This window comes from Ceratosolen solmsi, unplaced genomic scaffold, assembly GCF_000503995.2.
Source record: "Ceratosolen solmsi marchali unplaced genomic scaffold, CerSol_1.0 scaffold3, whole genome shotgun sequence".
Classification (NCBI taxonomy): domain Eukaryota; kingdom Metazoa; phylum Arthropoda; class Insecta; order Hymenoptera; family Agaonidae; genus Ceratosolen; species Ceratosolen solmsi.
In genome coordinates this window covers 354,402-376,649 of record NW_011948428.1, presented here as the reverse complement: position 1 = coordinate 376,649, position 22,248 = coordinate 354,402, and the positions used below count along the sequence as shown (strand labels likewise).

The 22,248-nt window shown below is 34.4% G+C and overlaps 2 protein-coding genes across 2 annotated transcripts in view; both read right to left on the bottom strand.

Moving 5' to 3' along the window:
* LOC105363572 (mastermind-like domain-containing protein 1) overlaps nucleotides 1-5,724 on the bottom strand; it is a 29,711-nt gene extending 23,987 nt beyond the window's left edge. The window contains exons 1-2 of the mRNA XM_011501309.1: nucleotides 4,929-5,724; nucleotides 3,994-4,097 (exon numbers count right to left, since the gene is read on the bottom strand). Of these exons, the coding sequence (XP_011499611.1) occupies nucleotides 3,994-4,090 (97 nt within the window). The 5' untranslated portion in view covers nucleotides 4,091-4,097; nucleotides 4,929-5,724. The remainder of the gene's footprint in view (nucleotides 1-3,993; nucleotides 4,098-4,928) is intronic.
* Nucleotides 5,725-16,300: 10,576 nt separating this feature from the next.
* LOC105363677 (uncharacterized) overlaps nucleotides 16,301-22,248 on the bottom strand; it is a 52,081-nt gene continuing 46,133 nt past the window's right edge. The window contains exons 6-7 of the mRNA XM_011501428.1: nucleotides 19,027-19,236; nucleotides 16,301-16,620 (exon numbers count right to left, since the gene is read on the bottom strand). Of these exons, the coding sequence (XP_011499730.1) occupies nucleotides 16,595-16,620; nucleotides 19,027-19,236 (236 nt within the window). The 3' untranslated portion in view covers nucleotides 16,301-16,594. The remainder of the gene's footprint in view (nucleotides 16,621-19,026; nucleotides 19,237-22,248) is intronic.

Sequence of the window (22,248 nt, the reverse complement as noted above, 5' to 3'; positions counted from 1 at the left end):
ATAATTATTTTTTATGTAGTACTTTGTTATTTATTTCTTTCATACAACCTGTAATTTTAAAACCTATTAAATTCATTTTCAAGTAAATTAAAGAACTTATAAGAAAACGTATACTGTAGAAAATTAAAGAATTTTAAAAGTCAATTTGATTAATTGAAAGCTGTCATTAATAAAAATAAAAAAATATTTCATTTCTTTAAACACCATACGTTAATTTGTATTTTACAAAAGAATAAATAATCCAATTGATCCGAATGCGCTAAAAATACTTTTTAGAAAAATAGAATTTTCCCTAGTAATTGGAAGAGATGAATAAACAATTTTTCAAAATACTCTTAAATCATTAAAATATTTATTAATATTTACATAGTGTTTAGACTATTCAGCAATTGAGTTTCTTGCAAAATGCATATTAATTGATATTTTAAATTCATAATTTGTTGAGATAGCGAATTTTGTCAAAAACTATCATCCACTTAAAGAAATAGTTTATCGTTGCTTAAAAATACTAGAATAATATAAAGACCAGTTTTGTTTGTTTTTTTTTCTTTTACTCATTTGAACTATTGCTTCAAACGTTAAGATTATAATACTTTACAAAAATTTGAATGTGTTTATAACATTTAAATATACAAACCTTTTTTGATTCTATAAATAAAAATTAAATGTTTAAATCATTGATAAGAATTTTCAATGGTAAAATTATTTACTTAAACAAATTTTTTTAATACTAAATTTTTACTTTTGAGCTATTTTGATAAAAGTTTATTATATGCATTTATGATATTAGGAGAGTTAGTTCTATTAATTTATTTTCTTGAAAGATTATTCATTTTTTACTAAACTGTTCTTTTAAAAGCCTTAAATAAAATTCTTATTACAGTTAATGAATTGAAATATTGTATAAATCAGTCGATGAAAAATAATTTTAAATAGCGCTATTTATGTTTAAAAAAAAAAAAAAAAAAAGTCATATATAATGATTACGTATTTTTAGAAATTAATCAAAAGTATTTCGCTACGTAGACGTAAGCATACATTATAAATAATATTTAACTAATTAATTTTTTAATTTTTTTTTTTTTTTTTTTTTTTTTTTTTTTTTTTTTTTTTTTTGAGTAAGTACTACTAATTTTATTAATTTATTAAATGAACTTTATTCTTATTAAGATACCTTATTATATTAAGTCTAATATGAAATAATAATCACGATGGAAAAATTCAGTCGCAAAAATCTATAAGAAACTATGTCACGTTTATTATGGTTTATGAAAATTTTACATTTTCAATTTACAACACGATGTAGAATAGCAACATTTTTATTTACTTTATAATTAAGTTTGTACGATCTATGTAGTGCTCTGGAAAAAGGCAACTATTGATAAAATCCCATTAAAGATTAAGTGACTAATAAGATTAATTCTAAATAAGATTAATTTTCAATGCTTATGGATGGAAATTCAAATAAAACGTAAAGATACTTTCAAGTTTACCTCATATTGAAATTCAGATATTAAATTGGCAAATTAATTAGCAACTGATGTTAGATATTGTTCCTACGATATAAATAATTTAAATAATATCGAAAGATATTAAAATATTTAAAAATATAATATATTGAAAAAATATTTATTATCGGGAGTTACATCAACAGGCATAATACTTTTTTTCTACTCTTGCGAGTGAAGTTTTTTTTAATAGTTGTTTAATAATTTGCTTTAGCGAAGTTTTTCGTTTAAATTAATTATACGTATACTTAAAATAAAGAAGATGAAAAAACGATTTAATAAGAAGACAGTAACGCGTGATAAATGGTTATGTTGGCCTTTTCAGTACACATTTTCTACAGATGTGCATATTATGTACGGTAAAAAATGAAAATTAAGTATTCAATCATCGCATTGCTAATTTCGAATTAATTAATGCAAGTGCCTGTTTCATTCCTAATGCGTACATAGTTTCAATTCAAATTCATTATTAGACCTTCGTTAAGTAATAATAATAATGGAAATATGCAATAAAAATATTTCACTCTATGGTGCTCGGAATTCCAGAGTTACTAGGAATGTTGCGATACCTCTTTTAATGATTACAATATAGATATCGTAAATTATTAAGGTATTACGTTTCTTAGAAGTTATATTAAGTATCTCTCATCATGTAGTATTATGCTTTGTGATTATCCTCCATGCCCATGGAATATAATTAAGTATATGTGAATTATAGTAACCGAAAGAGTATTATTGAGAGAAAAATCTAAAAATTGACTTGCTATTACAATCAATTTAGCATTTAAACTTATTAAAAAGTATTATTGCATTCCCGTAGATAATTGAAAACAAAGGATAAATTAACTTTTAATTTTTGAAATCGAAATCTGAATTCCACTGAATATTACTAGTACAAGAGATCCGAGAAACTTCTTTCATTAATTTTGTATGCCTTTGTATAACTTTATATATGTATATATACACATAAAAGATAAAGATAAAGATAAAGATAAAGAAAAAAAGAAAAAGAAGAAAGAAGGGTAAAAATTGAGAGGAAAAAAAGAGAGGAAAAAAACTAAAGAAAGAGAGGGAGAGAAAAAAAGGAGGAGAAAAAAGGACGATCCGTTCGGATAAAATGGAAGATAAATATTTTTTTGCTTGAATTTCTCAAAAGAATTAAGTTACCCTAAATTCCGTTAACCGTATACGTTTCTGAAAAAAAGCTCCTCGCATCGCAATTTTACTTTTTTTTTTTTTAGAACCAAGAGTTTCAACTATATCTTCATTTACCTAACTTTACCAGTTTCAACAATTACATATACTAAAATGGAAACGATTAATGTTTTCCCATATTTTTTTTTTCTTTTTTCTTTTTTCTATTTATTTATTTTTTTTTTTTTACCGAAAATTGAACTTTACTTATATACATGAAGTTTTATTATAATATGCAATATTTATCCTTTATTTCAAATTATTAGTAAACTCATAATGTGAATAGGTAAATTTCCGTGACTAACTTCAATGCAAACTATATAAATATTTTCTTATTATAAAGGGCCAATGTATGAACGAAGATTTCGTTTCTTAATCGACGGGGGTGGGGGGGGGGGGGATGGAGAGAACAAAGAAATGCATTGTAATTCGCTCGTTTTGACGAGATGTAATTTTAGTATTATTAATCTTAAGACTTTTTTAATGCTAAAGTGGTCATACAGGATGTATTTAATGTTAATTCAAGCTGGTATTTAAACATTAATATTAACTATAACATAAAAACTGGAAATATAATTACCGTCGAGGATTAAGATAACAATATAAAAATTACAAGGCGTTACGATGAGTTAAATTTTCATTTTTGATGAAAGTTTGATACGAATTTACGATAAATATTCGTCTTAATTATATAGCATTATTGTTTTTATAAACAAAAACAAAAAACAAAAGAGGAAAAAAAAAAAAAAAAAAAAGAAAAACTTTCATCTAGAATAAAAGAAAAAAGAAAGGTTTCATTATACGTTATACGATTTTACGTGGAAATGAGGCGCTGTCGTTGTAGTATTTTATAAGATAAATTTTATACGGGCAAGCGAGCCCCATTATAAGTTTCCTGAAAGCTTCATTCCTTCTTCTTTCATTGGCCATTAGATCCGCGCTGGACTAATCACGAGCATTTGAATTCTTTTATTATAAAATCTACCAAGATAAATTTGATTATTTCGTGGTGGTTTTTAAAGGAAACAGTAGGCTTATCAGCATTTATTTGGGCCTCGCGCCTGGATTTTGAATTTAGCGGAACCTGAACTTGAAGAACGAATATATTTAAAGCTTATTTTTGATTATATTTAATGATATTCCTTATCATTGAATACTTTCCGAGTACTCGAATATCATATGACGTTGCTATAATCGCGCGTTCCAATACTTTGATGACGATACCGACTGTAGACAGTTATTATCCCGATCAATCAATTACAAAGATTTAATCAAACATTAAAGAACTCACTAAAATTTTGTAAATTTTCTTCTACATTTGTCTCTTCAAGCTGATTTTCCCTCGAAAATTTAAATTCATCGTAATCCTGTTCCAATGAGCTGTTCATCTCCAATCTGCAAAACACAACAAACGAATAAGTAAAGTGCAAAAATATGCGATCGTCAATGATCTTTTTCAAACGAAAAAAAAAACAAAAAAAAACAAAAGTAAAAATAAAAGTAAAAAACAAAAGCAAACAAGCAACAACAAATTTAATAATAATTAAATTTTATGGAGAGAATCAATGAAATTCAAGTAATAAAATGTATGATTTAGCTTATAAAATACCGATAGAGGGAAACGACTGTCGCGTTATCAACGTACCGAGTGACAAAAGAGCGATCGGTTGATAAAACAAGTTGATAATAGGAATTAAGCCTCGAAAACTAGTGGTGATGGCTCGTAGCGCGCAATCCCTTGCGAAGCGACGCAAAAAAAAAAAAAATAAATAAAAACCATCAAGATGCAACAAGTATATTTGGGGTGGGGAGGAGGAGGGAGGGAGTAGGGGAGGAAGAGGCGCGCGGAGACTTTTAGCAGCACAGTCACATGGCTCAGGCTTTAAACGACGACAGAAAAAGAGGAACGTGCATCTCGCTTTATTTTTCCCCATAGCGCGCGCCTCTTACGAATCGCGTGCAATGTTCGTTGCCCCGGTTGGGGGAGGGGAGGGGGGGGGGTCAAGGTTCGCATATCCGTAGAACTCGAGGAGTTACATAATTACGCGGCTAGCCGAATAGGAAGCGTAAGAAAGAAGGAAGAGAGGAGTAGGACAACAATAAGGAAGAACGTGAGAGCTGGCGGAGTGTGGTGGGTGGGGAATGAGGAAGTAGAACTTGGGCAGAGGGGGTGGGGAGAAGCCAAGGAGATTGGAACAGGATTTGTACGAGGGAAACGAAACTGACCTGCCTTTATCGTGATGACTGTAGCTGCTTTCGCTTATCTCGCTGTCAAGGGGTGGGGGGGGGGGGAGCAGCGGCGATGATGATCAGAGGATGAGCATCGCGAACTCGGGATGTCCCCTCACTCACTCCCTTGGCGAACCCCGACGATGAGCTATAGGAGCAGCAGCAGCTGCGACGACGGCGGAGATGGTGGTGGCAACGGCTACGGCAGTTTCTTCTTCTTCTTCTTCTTCTCTCGTCTCCCGCGGTGCTTCACTCGCGCAAACACGTAACCTCATTTCGTCGCGCGGCGATCATGTGAAAGCCACTATACCGCGCTTCTTCTCCGCTTGCACCGTTACTGTAATTCCCAGCCGCGGCTGATAAAGGACGAGGAGTCCCTCTCCCAGCCGATGACGGAGCGACCCCCTACCTCGCGCTCCCCCTGTTCATCCGCTCGAGCCTTGCTTTTAAAGCTGAGCCGTCGTCGCGCTCGATTTCATTCGGCGCTTTCTCAACTTTCAAGGGCGCACGTGAGCGTCGCCGCAGGCAGTCGGAGAGGCCGATCTCCCGGTCCTGGCCGGGGACGATTCTACTACCCGCTCGGGACGAGCTGAACGGGGCGCCGGAGCGCGCACCTGTCAACGCGCGCGCGCACACCGGGCAGACACACCGTACACGTACACGCACAGGAACACGCAAACACGCACACGCGCGCGCACGGTCACCCGCGCACACTGAGGCGCCGATATACGGCGAGAGCACTTCAGAGGCTGATAAGGAAAGGAGAGAGAGAGAGAAAGAGAGAGAGAGAGGAAGTTGGTGGGATAAAGCGCGAATGAGTGAGAGTGAGAGGGGGAAGGCGGTGGAGTGAAGAGAGGAGTGCGTTTACTACTGCTGCTACTGTTGGTGTTGTTGTTGTTGTTGTTGTTGTTGTTGTTGTTGTTGTCGTCGTCGTCGTCGTCGTCGTCGTCGTCGTCTTTGCTGTTGTTGTTGTTGCTGTTGTTGTTGTTGCTGTTGTTGCTGCTGCTGCTGCTGTTGATGGTGGTGGTGGTGAAGGTTTGTGGAGGTGGTGGTAGTGGTAGTGGTGGTAGTAGTAGTAGTGGTGGTGGTGGTGGTGGTGGTGGTGGTGGTGGTGGTGGTGGTGGTGGTGGTGGTGGTGGTGGTGGTGGTGGTGGTGGTGGTGGTGGTGGTGGTGGTGGTGGTGGTGGTGGTGGTGGTGGTGGTGGTGGTGGTGGTGGTGGTGGTGGTGGTGGTGGTGGTGGTGGTGCTGCTGCTGCTGCTGCTGCTGCTGGTGTTTCTGCTGCTGGTGTTGCTGCATCAATTCGTATTCGATGGTCGACGGCACGTGATGTAATGTAATGTCAGGTAAAGCGGTGCGGCTGCGTCGAAGTAAGAAGAGAACGTGGGCGGGAAGCGGCGCCAAGATTATCGGGTGGGGGCTGTTCACCAGTGATATCCTGCCGTCGGATGCACCCTCTTCGCCTCTCGCGTTAGTATTTGATAATTCTAGGGCTCTCCCCCTTTTTTGTTTTGACTCGTGTTCTTCGTTCGTCGTCAGCCGTGCGCCGTACGACTCGCTCCAACTCCCCGATCGTGACTCGTGTTGCTGACGGTTCCGCGCCGTTCCTGGATCGCCGTTGATGGCGCTCGTGCTCTTGAGCTACAATCGCTCGCGACTCCCCTCCCCCTCTAGTACCGCCGCCCCCGCCCCCCTACTCCTAACCCAACCCCATTGCTACGATCAACAGTCAATATGGCGGCGAAATTGGCCGCTGATATCGTGGAACCCTGTTCGATTAGAAGTTAGGATTGGCTCGCTCGTGTTCTCATAAATATGCAAAGCCACCACCTGTCTTCTCAGCGTGTACGCCTACCTTCTGAAAAAAAGTGCTGAGAGTGCTGAGAGAGCTCCGTCCGTGAGTCGGAGGAAAGATGTGGCTCCCGAGGCTACGTAGTTTCGTTCTCACTCTCTCTCTTTAGCAGCCGTCCCTCTCCAATCATTCTCTTTATCGTACCTCCCTCCAACTTTTCTCACTTGTAGAACCCAATATAGTTTCCTCGCGTTTCCCTCGACACTTCTCACTCTCGTCGGCCCGACTGCCTCGGTCTCTCTCAGACTCTCTATAACTGTCCCTCGCTCATCCCCCCCCCCCAAACCCCATCCTACACACACACGCACAAAAACATGGAGGTACACAGAGAGTTTATGCGCTATGAAATCCCACTATCGCATAGTCAGCCCAAAAATCTACGAACTGGGGAACAACTGGGGATTCTCGGTCAGGTTGGGTCGTCGTACCTTCCTTTAATAGAAAAAATCTACCGCGGCTTTGTAAAACGTAGATGTGTGTAAAATTAACTTTACGTAGAGACTCTGCCGAGGCACTCCGCACTATTCGTTCGGTTACGCAATTACAAAAGAAAGAAAGAAAGAATGAAACAAACAAAACAAAATGTTGACTTTTCACTCGAATTTAATTAAGTAGAGTTTAACGATATTTCGAAAGTCGAAGTCGATGTCGATTTAAAATTATTTATATTAAAGCCTGGAATATAGTTGATTTATTATCTTATTGATATGAGAGAAGGAACATGAGGATATTAATTTTCTTTCTTAGGAAACAATCGAGGCTTTAATAATTAATGTCCCGTTAATATTTTAATCTTATTTATTGGACAATGGATCTTCGACGCTTACGGTACTAATTGTTGAAAATTTCGTTTTTATTTCACATTTTTCATGGCACATTTTATTTATTTATTTAAGCATTAAAATGATAAATGATATAATAAACCATTTCGTACTAGAGATTTTTCTTTCTAGGATTAATTTGTGAAAATTCATTATTTAACTTAGTGAAATGAAAAGAAAAATAAAGAATGTGAAATTTCTATTAAAAGAATAATGATCGCAATAAATGTAGCAAAAAAAGAAAAACATTTTAACGTAGAAAAACAGAAATAAAAAATATAATAAATATAAACGATTGATATAATAAAATAAGTTTTACATATATACGCACACATATATGTGCTTAGTGAATGTGTGAAATGATGTTTTCTATTTGTAGGAAACGGCACAGCCAATCTTGAAATTTCATTTTCTCTTAACAGTTAAAATACGAAAATACTTTATTCTGTTATTTAAATAAAATTATTTAGAAAGCAGAATTTTCTTAATTTTGCGATTCTGCACATTAGCTATTAAATTAAATTATTTTCATAAATTAATTTTATCGATATATTTATCATTATTAATATAGTAGTAAAGATTTAATATATTACTATATTACTATAATATATGAATATATGAATATACTATAAAATGAAATATAATATAAAATAAATTAATATATTACTAAAAAATATATTTTCTTTTCGTTGTTGTTTTAACGATCAACTATTTAAGTACAAATGTGTACGTAAGGCTGAAGGGATGTGGTGTGTGGGGCGAGGGATTGTGTAGAGGAGGGGGAAGGGGCGGAGAAGGATGGGACAGTAATAAGGTGCAGCGTACACATTATTAAAAATAATTATCATTATTATGTAATGTCAGGCACAATATAATCATTTCATCCTTCATTGTTTCCGTAGCATTGATGTATTATATTTCTTTATGGTTGCGCGCCAGTGATTCTTTTCTCTACATTTAGGTTTCCTTTTCATTCCTTTTGAATCGGTGCAATCTAGATCTGGCAGGTGCGCGGACCTAATCCATAGATCATTCTTTATTGGACGGAGCCTTAGGTACAAAGAGCGGATGCTGAGTGAAATAGATTGAGCACAATGGCCCCGTTGACCGTAGTAGGTATTTCGGATGCTCAGCTACGGCAATGCTAGGCGACAGAATTATTGGGGAACCGCCTGCTCCCGTATATAAATCATGGGATATGTGTTAGTAGTGAAAGAGGGGCGAAGAGTCTGGTAAAAGCAGCGCACTTTAATTTAACTCAAATGCATAATGGATTGCTGAGTCAAGAGAGAGAAAGGAGATAGGGCGTACGTCCTGGGGTGGGGGTACTGGAACACGACGGGAGGGAGTGAGAGGAAGAGGTTGTTGTGGTAGGGTTGGCGGGATGCGGCGTGGTGGTGAAGGGGGCGACTGTGGTGGTGTGCGGGGGAAGCGAGTTCGAGCCGTGACTCGGGGCGTGGGGAACCAATGGTAGGTTGGCGCGCCTGCGTACCTTCGTTTCGTCTCCCCCACTCTGCCGCGATCCGACTCGCGAACTCGACGTTGAAGAATGAAACGGTACTATGCGCATACAGAAATGAAAAACCTTTTCCTTTTTTCAGCGCTCGTATGCGCGTGTGTGAGTCCGTGCCAGTCTGTTAATCTCTCCGTCTCTACTGCGACTTCCCCCCACCGGCTGACTTTACAATACCGAGGGATACCGGAAAAGTCTGAACGAAATATCCAACTGTCCAATTGACGCGGATTGCCTTGGAAACATCCGTAGTACGTGCACAGTTTCTCCCGACGTCTGGTTACTGCGGCTTTATTGGTTGCCCCACCGTGAAACACAAACTACTACTAAACTTCAGCCTACCTATGCGAAAGCATTATGAAAAACACAATTACCAGCGCCAACTTTAGCGAAAGCGCAGTCGGGCGTTTAATACCTTTTTCTTTTTACGAGAGAGAGAGAGAGAGAGAGAGAGAGAGATAGATAAATAGGAGCTTTATGCATAATACACGAGGAGAAGGAGGAACTTTTTTTTTCTCAGGTTGGCTTCAACCGCATCGAACTGCTTATTTGATTTGCGCAGTTAATACCGAGATTATAATGGTTAGAGCCTTAGAACCTACACCATATAATTACGTACGTCCATTGTAATGTATGAGACTATAAGAAAAGGACAGTAAAGAAATATACTATTAGGGATAGCGCGGAGCCAAGTTTAGATGAAATAGTAATTTTATTGATCAAAATATTTTCTTATTCAGTTATGCAATTGCATACATTAATTATTCGACGTGAAAACAAGCAGGAACTTACACGTACACGTATCATATGTGTCTTATAGCCCCGTTATATGCGCATTCAGGCGATTGACGAAACGTAATCTCTTTTACCTCTTTAATCTCGATCTATTAAATGAAAATCAAATCGGTAATTCTGATACCTTTCTCTCTCTCTCTCTCTCTCTCTCTTTCTCGATCTTTCCTTAGTTTCCTGCCACCTTTCTATTTACTATTTACATTTAGTTTAATCTTGTGTAAATCTGCTCTTTGCTCCTTTCTGTCTCCTTATTAGAAATTGTTATCGCGTTACTCGAGGTTCTCTTCTCCAGGCCCTGTACCTAAATTTCACGCATTACAATTGATTTTGTTTATTAAATAAAAACAGAACAACAAAAACAGAACAACAAAAACAGAAAAACAAAAACAAAACAACAAAAACAAAAAAGGTGCATCATACAATCCGAGCCGGTTGAAGTGACACGATCATTGATTTCGTTATCGTGGAAGCAATTCTAATGCAAAATTATTCATTTATTTCAAACTGATTTTGAATGATTCGAGCTCACTGGTTGTGCGTTGGGAATTATCAATTAGTCGCTGTTCTAGTAGGTTGATAAACACTTTGAACTCTTTCTCATTGTGCTTTGGCCTTGCTCCCCCCCCCCCAAATTCTTGTTCGTTAATCAACTTGTGCACGCTTCGCACATACGTTCATACGGGTCAGTATTAGTGGAACGGGGGGTGATGTCGGGAGGGACGAGGGAGAGAGAGTCAAATACGAGTCCGTACAAATCACAATTTGTCTCGCTCCTTGCCGTTGTGCAAACAGTGAAATATCGATTTTTCGCGATACGCATGCGCGCTTCACAGCCTCGTCTTCATCGTCCTTCGGTAGTGTTATTTTTTTTTTTGTTGTTTTCCTATCGTGACATATAGCCAATCCTCAATCCCCGATACCTAATTTTTCGTTCATTCCTTATTCGAGGGAACACGGAGCGAGAGAAATGAATGGAGAACAAAGAGAGGGAGACATAGGTTATTCGTTATTCCAAGCGGTTGCTGAAAGTCGGTTATTGTCCGTGAGAAAAGACTTGCCTCGTTCCGTCCCGTCCGTGTACCTTACGAATGACGAATAATGGGATAAGCGATAGAGCGAGAGTACGAACGAGAGTGAGACATTCAACAGCTCATAATGCGCTAGTGGGTCATTCTCAAAATGTACGTATAGCAGTGGCGCGAGGAAAGAGAAGCGACGATGTTTTTCTTTTTTTCCACTCTAACATTTTGTTACAAATGCCGCGCGTAGCTGCCACGTATGAATAAAATTTACAATTGTATGTGTGACTGACGCACAAACGGAGATGGCGCATTTAACGTTGTAAAAGGCTCGAGACGGCCCGTAATAATAATAATCTACCAACTGCGCGCACACATTCAAAAGTTCGTGGATTCTGATGACTGACGACAACTCGAGCGACGGTGCCCGCTATGCATGCTTCATACTTTCTCCCGGGTACTTTTTGTCTATAAATGTACAGTCGGAGCGATGCCCGCTACAACAGCAGTGCGCGCTCACTTGGTTGGCCAGGACTTGGAGGGACAAAACCAAAAGATAAAAGAAACTTAAGGCATTAACGACAAATGACATTCAAAACGAATTTCACGGCGGTTAAACCATCGTTTGAGCGTTGGAAAATCAGCTCAAAACTTACTCGAAAGATCGGCCGATTGAGAAAAGCTCGTGATATATTACATTCAGCGTCGTGATTACTGATGCGTCTGAACAACAACAACGTTACCGCCTGCATTCCCCCCCTCCTCCTCCTCCCCCCTCCTCCCCCCCCTCCGCCCCACCATATGTCGGCGACATCGCTTCAGCAATTCTCTCAGCCCCTTCTTAAGCGCAACAATCACGATCTATTTTATCATTAGGGACGCATTGTCTCGCCAGAGATTAATGTAATATTATCTCTAATTCGTTAGTCGATGTTACGAGTGCTAGTTGCTAATGTTGCATCAAGATGATATATATCTGATTCACGCAAGCCGTGTGAAAAAGTAGCAACAGTAGCCGAGGTAGTAGCGGTGATTATACATAAAATAAAAAAGGAAAACATAAAAAAGGAATAGTGTCTGAAGGGAGCCGAGGAATGGTGATAAAATGAGTGATTTTTTTCTATTATCTTTTTCTTTTTAAGGACTCGGCATATTTTCGTATAATTGAGAGGAAAGGCAACATAATGGAAAAAGGTGCAGCCCAACTGGGACGTCAGTCTGAATATTGAGCGCCGTTGCCTGGCTACCTGCACGCCTGTCTGCCCCGTCGTCATTAGTGGCTGTGTGATAATTGGAGCGCAATCGGCTGAACTCTCGACTGACGGCTCTAATTGGTTCTGCGCAGTGGCTGTCAGCCAGCGGTGTGACGGCATCGCGAGAGCCAAACGAATACTGCTGGCCCGAATAAACAATAAGAGCCGTTTCTATAGAGCGGCACTTCAGCCATGACGATGAGGCTTTTCGCCATTCTCTCTTACTCACCTCAATTTCGTCCCTCTGTATTTTTATCTTATAACATGAGACTATATTTTCAAGTATATTATCCAGCAGATTGGATATATCCTTATAAACGAGCTTATATTTTTAAAATGCCCATTGATGTTTAATATTATTATATTGTATTTGATATTCGAGATGAGTTGCTTAGAGATGCTTTGTCATGCAAACTTTAATGATCGAAGAATAATAACTTTTCGGTTTTATAAAGCTGCATTGACGTGAGTAGTAATTTTGAATTGAATCGACGAGTATTTGTATTAAAGTTTCATTATGGTTAATACGTGAGTTTATGACTTTGAGAATGCGCGGTTTAGGTTAGGATGGTATCGTACATCGGTGGCCATTTTGTCGACTCGTTGCTTAAGAGATATCATCCGGGGAAGTACACCGTGTGACTTTGCGATTTAAGTAGCAACATTTTCATCGACCATTTTCAATATTTCTGGCAGTTTGCGCCCTTTTAATAAGCCAACGATAAGGCAACGTGGAATGCTCGTGCTGTATCGAAAAAAAAAAAAAAAAAAAAACAAAAAAACCAACAAAAAAAGAAAAAAAAAAAAAACAAAAAAAAATAAATAAAAAAAAAATTCAGTTAAATAGTTCAGAAACAGTTATGCTCGTGAGATACCCCAAAGTCTAGTGAATCTTAGAGCGTACCGTGAGCTATAAAAATAAAAGAAACGGTTTTCACGAAGATGCATTATGCATATCCTCTATCTCTGCCCACACGCATATATCTCCAACTCTGAAAACTATTAATTTTATGCAGCGACACATAAACTTCAATGTGTGAGAGAGCGGGAAGCTGAACGCGACACAAAAAGAGGACAGAAAAACCGCTGTATCTCTAACTAACCAGTCGACGAAGGAAATTACACAGCCGGTGCTTCGCCCGTACAATCTCTCGTCTCTCACTCGTTCTCTTTACCTCACCCGCCCACCCGACCGCCCTCCCTCCCTCTTGAACTAGCTTGATGTTAAGTGAGAGGGGAGAAGCCCGCGGAGTTTCTAATAGTAATAATATCGAGACTCGACTCCGTTCTTCGTCTCTTTCTCGTTCGTTCTTGGATGCCTTATAAAAACCGGTTTGTGAGCGTTCACCCTAGGACATAATGGAAACGCGAGGCAGAGAAAATCAAGCCTTAAGGCGGCGCCCTATCTCTCTTTCCATCGAGTGTGTGCGCGCCCGTGTGTGCATGAGTAAGAAAGAAAGAGAGAGAGAGAGAGAGAGAGAGAGAGAGAGAGGGAGAGAGAGAGAGAGAGACAGCGTACGAAGTACACGACATTATCAGTCAGCTCTCTCTCTTTCTCTCTCTCTCTCTCTCGTACTCAACTCAGTGCCATCGTCGTGGGTGAGCAGAGGTATAGTTTGCCGCCCCCGCGCACTCTTTACACGATCCTCTCCGTCCCCACTGACGATGACGACGGCGACGACGACGACGACGACGACGACGACGACAGAGCCGCCGTCGCCGCCACCGCCATCGCCCAATCCTACTAACACAACTGCTACTACTGGCCTACCACGAGCAATTTCTCCATGCGAGAGCGAACTTTGGTTGCCAGGGCAACGAGACCGAAGTACCGTCCTGATATATCCGCTCGGGGCCACGGAACTATAAAGTCACCCGTGCATGTGTGCGCACCCGCCTGTCTATGTGCACAGGAAAGCGCTGAGAGGGCACATTTCTCAACTCTGGATGGTTGTTGAAACCTGAGGCAGCCCCGACTCCTCCGTCTCGTCGTTTGCGACGTTGCCATACTTCTTACCGACGTCTTAACGCTTATGTGTGTGTCGTGCGCGCGCGTGCATATATATATATATATATATATATATATATATATATATATAATACACAAATACATATATTATATATATATGCGCACGCGGTAGATGCGTGCGTGCGTGCATATATTTATAGAATACATGTTTTTTTTTTTATGGAGGCAGCCGTTATATATTTTTAGAGCGCACGAGTGCGACGTTGCAGTTGTGCTATAACTTTCGTGGCTGCGGATGGGGGCAAAAACCGTGGCGGTATAACCACAATTATGGAGTGAGGAGAGCGGCGATGAGAAATATAAAGAGCGATCGAGGGTGGGTGGTTGGATGAGTGGGAGGAAAAATGGATGTATGGAGTTAAACGGGAGCAATAAAATAAAAAAAAACTCAATGTGCTGATGGGTTCTCTCGTCTATGTGCCGCTTTACGAGCGCTGGCTAAATTGGGTTTCAGTTGAATTATGGGACGTTAATATCGTACGCAGCTCAGACTGAACATCGTAATTTTGCTTTTTTGTCTTTTAATCTCGTCCGTCAATATTTTTATACGGCTGACTTGCAAAACAAATAATCCGTAGCCATATAACTTTCTTGGAACGTTGTCAAAACATTTTACAGATTATCGTATTACAGCCTACAGAGAAGAATCTTAGTGCTTGCGATAACTTACGATTACTGACAATTAAAAACATGAATAGACTGTTTAGGCAGAAGTTTTTTTATTCAGACGACTTTCACGCAATATAGTTATAAAATAATTTTTTGGAATTTAATCTAACTTCGACGTTATGATGATTATTTGTGGAATATTTTTTATACTCAAATGCACCCTAATTATTTGCATGAAAATCTTAACGAGTGCCTTTTAAGGATCCTTAGTTGACATTCGAGCTTCTTCCGTTTAATAACAATTATGATTTAATTTTAAATTTGTTGCAACATTATGTAGGCTTTATCTTTACCTTTTTTTTTTTTTTTTTTCTTTCTTTTTTTTTAATAAACAAGTTAAGTCAACGAATTCCGCCTTTTAAAATATACTTGCATATTATATAACTATTTATTTGTACAATTATTTTTAGATTTTATTTTTGATTTAACATTTGTACGCTCCAGTTTCATGTATTTTTATTTGACAATCGCACGTCTTTTCGACTGTTGAAGCATTTGAAAGAGAATGGAAAAGCCAACGTCGAGGAGAAATGATTTTGCAATTTACCTTAAATGATGTAGATTCGACTACTAATTATAAAATTAAGTTAAATTCATCATATGAAATAAATTAAATGACAGACTCATTAGGACTGTGTATTTGTGAATAAACATACAACCCGCGTCTTTCTCCAAAGTCGAATATCATTACTCTCATGATGTAATTCTCCTTTAAATATAATAAATTTAATTTATTAATAGATGTTAAAAACTGTCTCTAAAATATATTTAAATTCAGCGTTACGTGCGCGTCAAAATATGTTTGAAATAAATATTTATCCTAACCATTCGGTTATTCAGTATTAAAAAGTATTAAAATAAAATAAAATAAAACAAGAACGGATAATATTGACGCTATCCATAAATAAATATTGTACAACAGCATTACATTAAATAAAATTTTGTTTTTTTTTTTGTTTTTTTTTTTTTTTTTTTTTTTTATTAGAAATTAACGAATAAAGTCTTGAATACTAATTTACAAAATTTAAAAAAATTTCAATTCATAAACATTGGCGTGTATACCGGAAACATTTATGATAATATATTTTTTATTACAGTGTGGACGCGTGTGGACGAAACATTTTCTCTTTATTTTTAGGAGTGCAAATTAAAAAAGAACCGACAATGAGTAAGTTCTACGGGAATATCGTGTATCGGTATACCAGCTAAATTATAATAAATTGTTTCACATACAAATATTGGTCGTCTCATACATAAAATAGTTTCAAAGACATTTACATAATCAATATATTATAAAAACGTATATTCATAATAGATTAAAATATTATGAACTTCCCAAGTCCTTCTTTTTCTACTGACTGGTTAATGTCTTTTCGCCGTACTATAATTTAGAATAAACGATAAATGCTTTTTCTTTTTCTTTTTCTTTTTTGTCTTTCATACGAGGTAAAGGACGAAACGAAATTATATTGTTTACATTAAACTTGCAATTTTTTCTAGTTACTTTTACTTTTGCAATAGTTTTTCAACTTAAAACAATCTTATTAGTCATTATTCTAACGTAGAAAATATGAATGCGTCCGGCGATATGTTCGCTTTACAACCAGAACTCAAATTACTTTGATACAAAATTAAACTTATCTCAGTGGTAAGTAAAGGACTTCATTTCGTGTTTCTTAAAATCTGTCCCTGCGACTGGCATTATCTTGTTGGACTAGCTCCAAAAGTCAGATAGCCACACTGTTAAAAAATAAATAGGTCACATAACTTGGTTTATTATTCAAGAAAATTAACAAAAAAAAAAAAAAGAAAAAAAAAGAAAAAAAAGAACGCTCAACATTATGTTGAGTAATAACCAAAATGCAACAATAATAATAGTAATAGCAATAATAGTAACGACAACAACGACTACATATACAATAATAATCAATTTACGTAAATAACAACGAAAAACAACAACAATAATAGTAATAATAGTAACAACGACAATAACGACAAAAACAACAACATTAATGGCAATAATAATAATAATAATAATAATAATAATAATAATATTATTATTAATTATTATTATTATTATTATTATTGTCATGGTCGTTGCTTTTATCGACAATTTATGAATGGTGATAATTAGATAAAAAATTTTTCCAATTTTGTTTATTACTGCGCTATGACTCTAAGTGTGCTTGCAATGGTGTGACGTCATTTTATCTCGATCTAGCGATAATATCTTTCTTCTTTTCAATTTTTTTTTCTTTTTATGACTTATTTTTACATATTGTTATGAATAGCTTTTGTGTTGCGTGCATTCGAAATATTAAAAAATTTAAAAAAGAAAAAAAATACCGTTGATATCGAGCGAAATTTCTATCAAAATTTAATTTACGATTATTAAATTAACAATGATGCCATTAAATTAATATAGTGGCGTAAGTAAAATTCCCCTATGTTGTTAAATACTCAATCGGTATATATATCAAAGCACACGTTCAATGCAAATAGAAATTATATTAAAATCATTCAAAGAATCTTAAATTCAACAACATTGAATAAGATTGAAGAAGTTAATATGTAGGAATATGAAGTTGTTGGTAGTGAAGTTTCTTTAAAAATTAGTTATTAAATATATGAGCAAATTTATTAATATATCAAGCAATATATGATATTGGTAATAAAAATTTAGAAAATTTCAATAAAGCAATGTCAATGGAGAATCCCAAACGAATATTATAGTATTTGAGCATAAAGTTAGAAAAATATTCGGAAATTCAAGGATACAGCAGGAAGTATCTTGTTTACTTAGTATAGTTTATGATAAATTACTTGAGTATATCTACATGGAGTAAAAAAATAAAAATCAATCACCTGCTGTAAACGATCAAAAAAAGAAAAAAAAAAAGGAAAAAGAAAGAAAAGTAATGAATATAAAAGAATTACTAAAGAACAATTGATCTGGAATCGGATGTGAACGAGCGATAAGGGAAATAAATAAATAACTTAAATGATAATAGATTACAAGTTATTCGTAACTAAATAAAATACATTGGATATGTAGCAAGAAGATAAAGTTCATGAAAATATTATGTTCAAATATATATTTATCAAATGTATTGTGATTTTATTGCAAATCCATCGTTGTTGCTAATGAATTTAAGTATAAAATAAAATCAGTCTCTCTCTATCTATCTATCTATCTATCTCTATCTATCTATCTCTATCTATCTATCTCTATCTATCTATCTCTATCTATCTATCTCTATCTTCTCTCTCTATCTCTCTATCTCTCTATCTCTCTATCTCTCTATCTCTCTATCTCTCTATCTCTCTATCTCTCTATCTCTCTATCTCTATATCTCTATTATGTCCCGTTGAAACAACAAACTTGGAATTATATTTGTCGTTTATGTTAATAAGCTTACAATTTTGTATTTCAATCGAACGTGATTTTATAATCATTCGACTTTATAAATAAAGGATGTGTTAAATCACAATGTACTATTATAAAAATTTGTTATTGAATAATGATAATGACATGAATATTATTATTTTGATTGCGATGTCGTTAATAATTGCTAAAATGAAATTAAAGCAAATATTTAATGTATTAGAAAATCGTAATGTTCCGAGTATCGATTTGAACGGTAGATATTTCGTTATTATAAGAAAGTTGCAAATTGCCTAGATTTTGTTTTAATACAAATATTATCATATAAATTCATCGTTAAGCACTCAGAAATATAATTATGAATAAATATATATATATATATATATTCTTTTTTGGTTTTTTTTTGTTTTTTTTTGTTTTTTTTTTTTTTTTTGTTTTTATTCAAATGAAAAATTTAAAAATTATTCTTCAATAATGAGCCAAGCTAATTTAATATGGTCGTACCTTTAATAAAGCATTTGCAAATGTAGTTATTCTATGAAGGCTAGTTTATTTGTTATTTCACGCTTTAAAAATCAAACTTGTGCATTTCAATGCCAACAGGAGTAATAATAGGGAGGTGCTCTTTTAAATATACCCAATTGTGCAATAACCGAGATAAGGAAGAAATTTGTATGTACCGAGTATCGCTTTCTACAAAGCACATACTATATGCGAGATAACAAACCCAGGAATAAATAATGAAAAAAAAGATACGTGACCTCCGGCGTTGTTGGCTTTATCGTCGCCGCTTCCAGTCTGGATGACTTTGGTGTTTCGATAGTAAGCGGCTACGTGCTTGTCGAGGGTCTGCACAGTTTTCACCGGATCAAGGCTCGCGTTCTTCGTCAGATAGACGCCCGATTTGTTGTAATCCAAGGGTGACATCGGCATCAGGCGGCGTTTTAACGACGACAACGATGACGTTTTCACTGGCGGTAAAGGATTTATGTTAGCATAGAAACGGCCTTTGGATACCAATATGCACCGCGTGTGCCCTTTACCTATTTCAGCGACATTACGCTATTTCATATCGTCGAAGAACAGCGAGAATTCGTATTTAATAAAGTTCGCGTAGCCATAACTATTCAGTCGTTTCATTTCAATAATTCGTCTATGAAGACAAGCGGCCGAGTTATGAATTATTATATTTTTGAAGGTTTGCCAATTTTCTAAATTACATATAAGACCTTTCTAAATGCTAATCTGCATCTTAAGAATAATCAAATCTTTATATTCACTAATCATTATTCATTATTGGCAGAATTTCATTACAAAAAATAATAAGAATTTCCTGTATAAATTAGGTTGTCAAAGAATTTGCAATATAATGCTAAATATATATATATATATATATATATATATATATATATATATATATATATATATATACATTTGAAATTACGATAATTTAATCCGTTATATACTAATGAACTATTGGTTTAGCAAACTAACCTTAAATATTCCTCAATATAACGCTAATTTATTTAACGAAAAAGTACAAGCATTTGTTAATCAGAATGTATTCGTGTTTGTGTGCAAGTAGGTTTGAGCATGCGTTGTCATATAAATGAAGATGGGATGAAACTGTAAGAGGAGTCAAAGTATAAAAGGCTGGGAAAATAAACAAACCCGAATTGATTACCAGAACAATTAGATGATATTTTATTCATAAAATTCGTCGTCAATAGAGAATACGAGATTGCTCGCCAACAATGTAATAAAAGGAAACCAATTTTTTAATAAAATTTTTTCAATTATATGTAATATTTGTAATAGCCAATTAGCTAGCAGTCTTTAATAATAAATCCAAAGATAAATTTTAATTTGTATATTTTTTAAAAATTTTTTTCATTTTTGGATATTAGGCTGTTTCTGTTAATGAAAAATAGTTGCAAAGTTAAAAAAAGCGTGAAGCAGTAAAGCTTGATAACTTAAATAATTTTCTAATGTAATTTTAATTATATCATTTTATGCTATTCAATTTAATTTCAAAATCTTTCACCGCTACCTAATGTAATTTTTCTAAAATTTCAAATAAAATTTCACGTTGAATTTACACGATAATTTTTACGATAAAACTATCATTTATTTCAATTGAAATAAGATAGATATTCCCTCAATTCACGTCACAGCGCTATTTCTCTTACTTTCAATTAAAAATATAACTCATTTATAAAAAAATTGTTTCCCTTCATACATTTCTCTATATTAATACTCGTACATGTGAAACATTTTCAAAATAAAACCATTGGATGATATTTTTACTCGTGAAACCTATTGCAACATAAAAAAAAACAAAAAAAAACAATCAATTCAATTCAACAGTTTTTAAATATAATAATTATAATAATTATTAGGTTTTAAATATTCAATATTCTTAATAACGAATTTAATTTCTCTGTATTTTTATGTTTCGCTTTCTTCATTCAATTTTACGATAAAACTCGCCTGTTACTGACGAATATTATATTTTTATACTCAGAAGTATGATAATTCATAAATATTACGAATTTATATAACTAACAAATTCATACAAAATAACCAGTGAATTACCATATAATATAAATTTAAACAATTTTATTTTCAATAAAATAATTAACGATGAAATGTTACGTTTAAATAGTAATTGAAATTTTTTTTTTTTATAAATGTTACAAATTTATACAACAAAGAGATTATTATAATTTAGTAATATGACTTTATAGCATATGCAATGAAATTTACTTAAAAATTAAAATTTGTAATAAATAAAATTCAAGTAAATTAATAATTACATTAATAAGAATATCATAAACTTTTGAATTTTCTCATTTAATAGTAAATTACATTAAAAATGATAATATTTATAATTTTTGATTTATTTCTAAGAAGATACGAGATTATCAATTAAAAGCCAGCTTTGCGGACAAATTTATATTTATTTTTTCTACAATATATGTGTAAGTCGAGAATAAAAAGAAGAAAATTTAATTCACATAAATTTTTTTTTTAAAAATCAATAATTTCATCATAAAATATCAATATAAAATGAACGAACATGAGAAGGAATTTACTTTTAGTAGTTGATATTTTAGTAAATATCTCTTAGCAAATTCAGATATTTTCGTAATTATTGAAACGATGAATAGTATTATTAATCATTTTTATTTTAATGTAAAATTATACATTTCTTAATATTTGTAATTTGAAAATATTGAAGATATTTTTATAATTATCGATATTCTAGTAAATTATAGAATTATAATTATTTGAGTAAAAAAATTCTAATTTTCTTAAGTATAATTAAATCTTTACGTACAGTAATCGGAATTTTCTACTAAAATATTATTGCCCAAGTCGTTTACTTAAATTACTTTAAAATATTACTTTGAAATACTACTCTCCGATGATATGTTTTTAACATATTTAATGTAAATATAATAATTTGAGATTTTTTTTTGTTTTATTAAGCAATGCAATTATTCATTTTAGACATAAGAAACTATAATTCTCGAATAGCATAAATGAATTGCTCCAAACAGGAATAATCTAAAGTATTTTCTTCTTTTTTTTTTTCTTACAAATTTTTAAATTGTTTAATAGCTATTAATTTTTGGCCTATATCGATAATTTTGATTACTTGAATTATTTCTAATAATATAATGTTGGTAAAAAATAGATTTTAACAGCTGTTCATCCATTTATTCCTCGCGTTATGTTTTGCTTTCCTTTATATTTTTCATTGCCATGCTGGAAATGTGATAATGATTGTCGACTTACAATGCATCTGTGAAGTATATATCTTATACATTTTAGGAAAAGGAAAGACTATTACAAGCTGTGCAATAAATCGTCTATTTCTATTTCAAGCGCTTTAAAAAATAAAATCCATTCAACTTAATTTTTTCGAGATAAAAATTGGTTAAAAATATTCAAAATCTATTACGTTTATATAAATACAC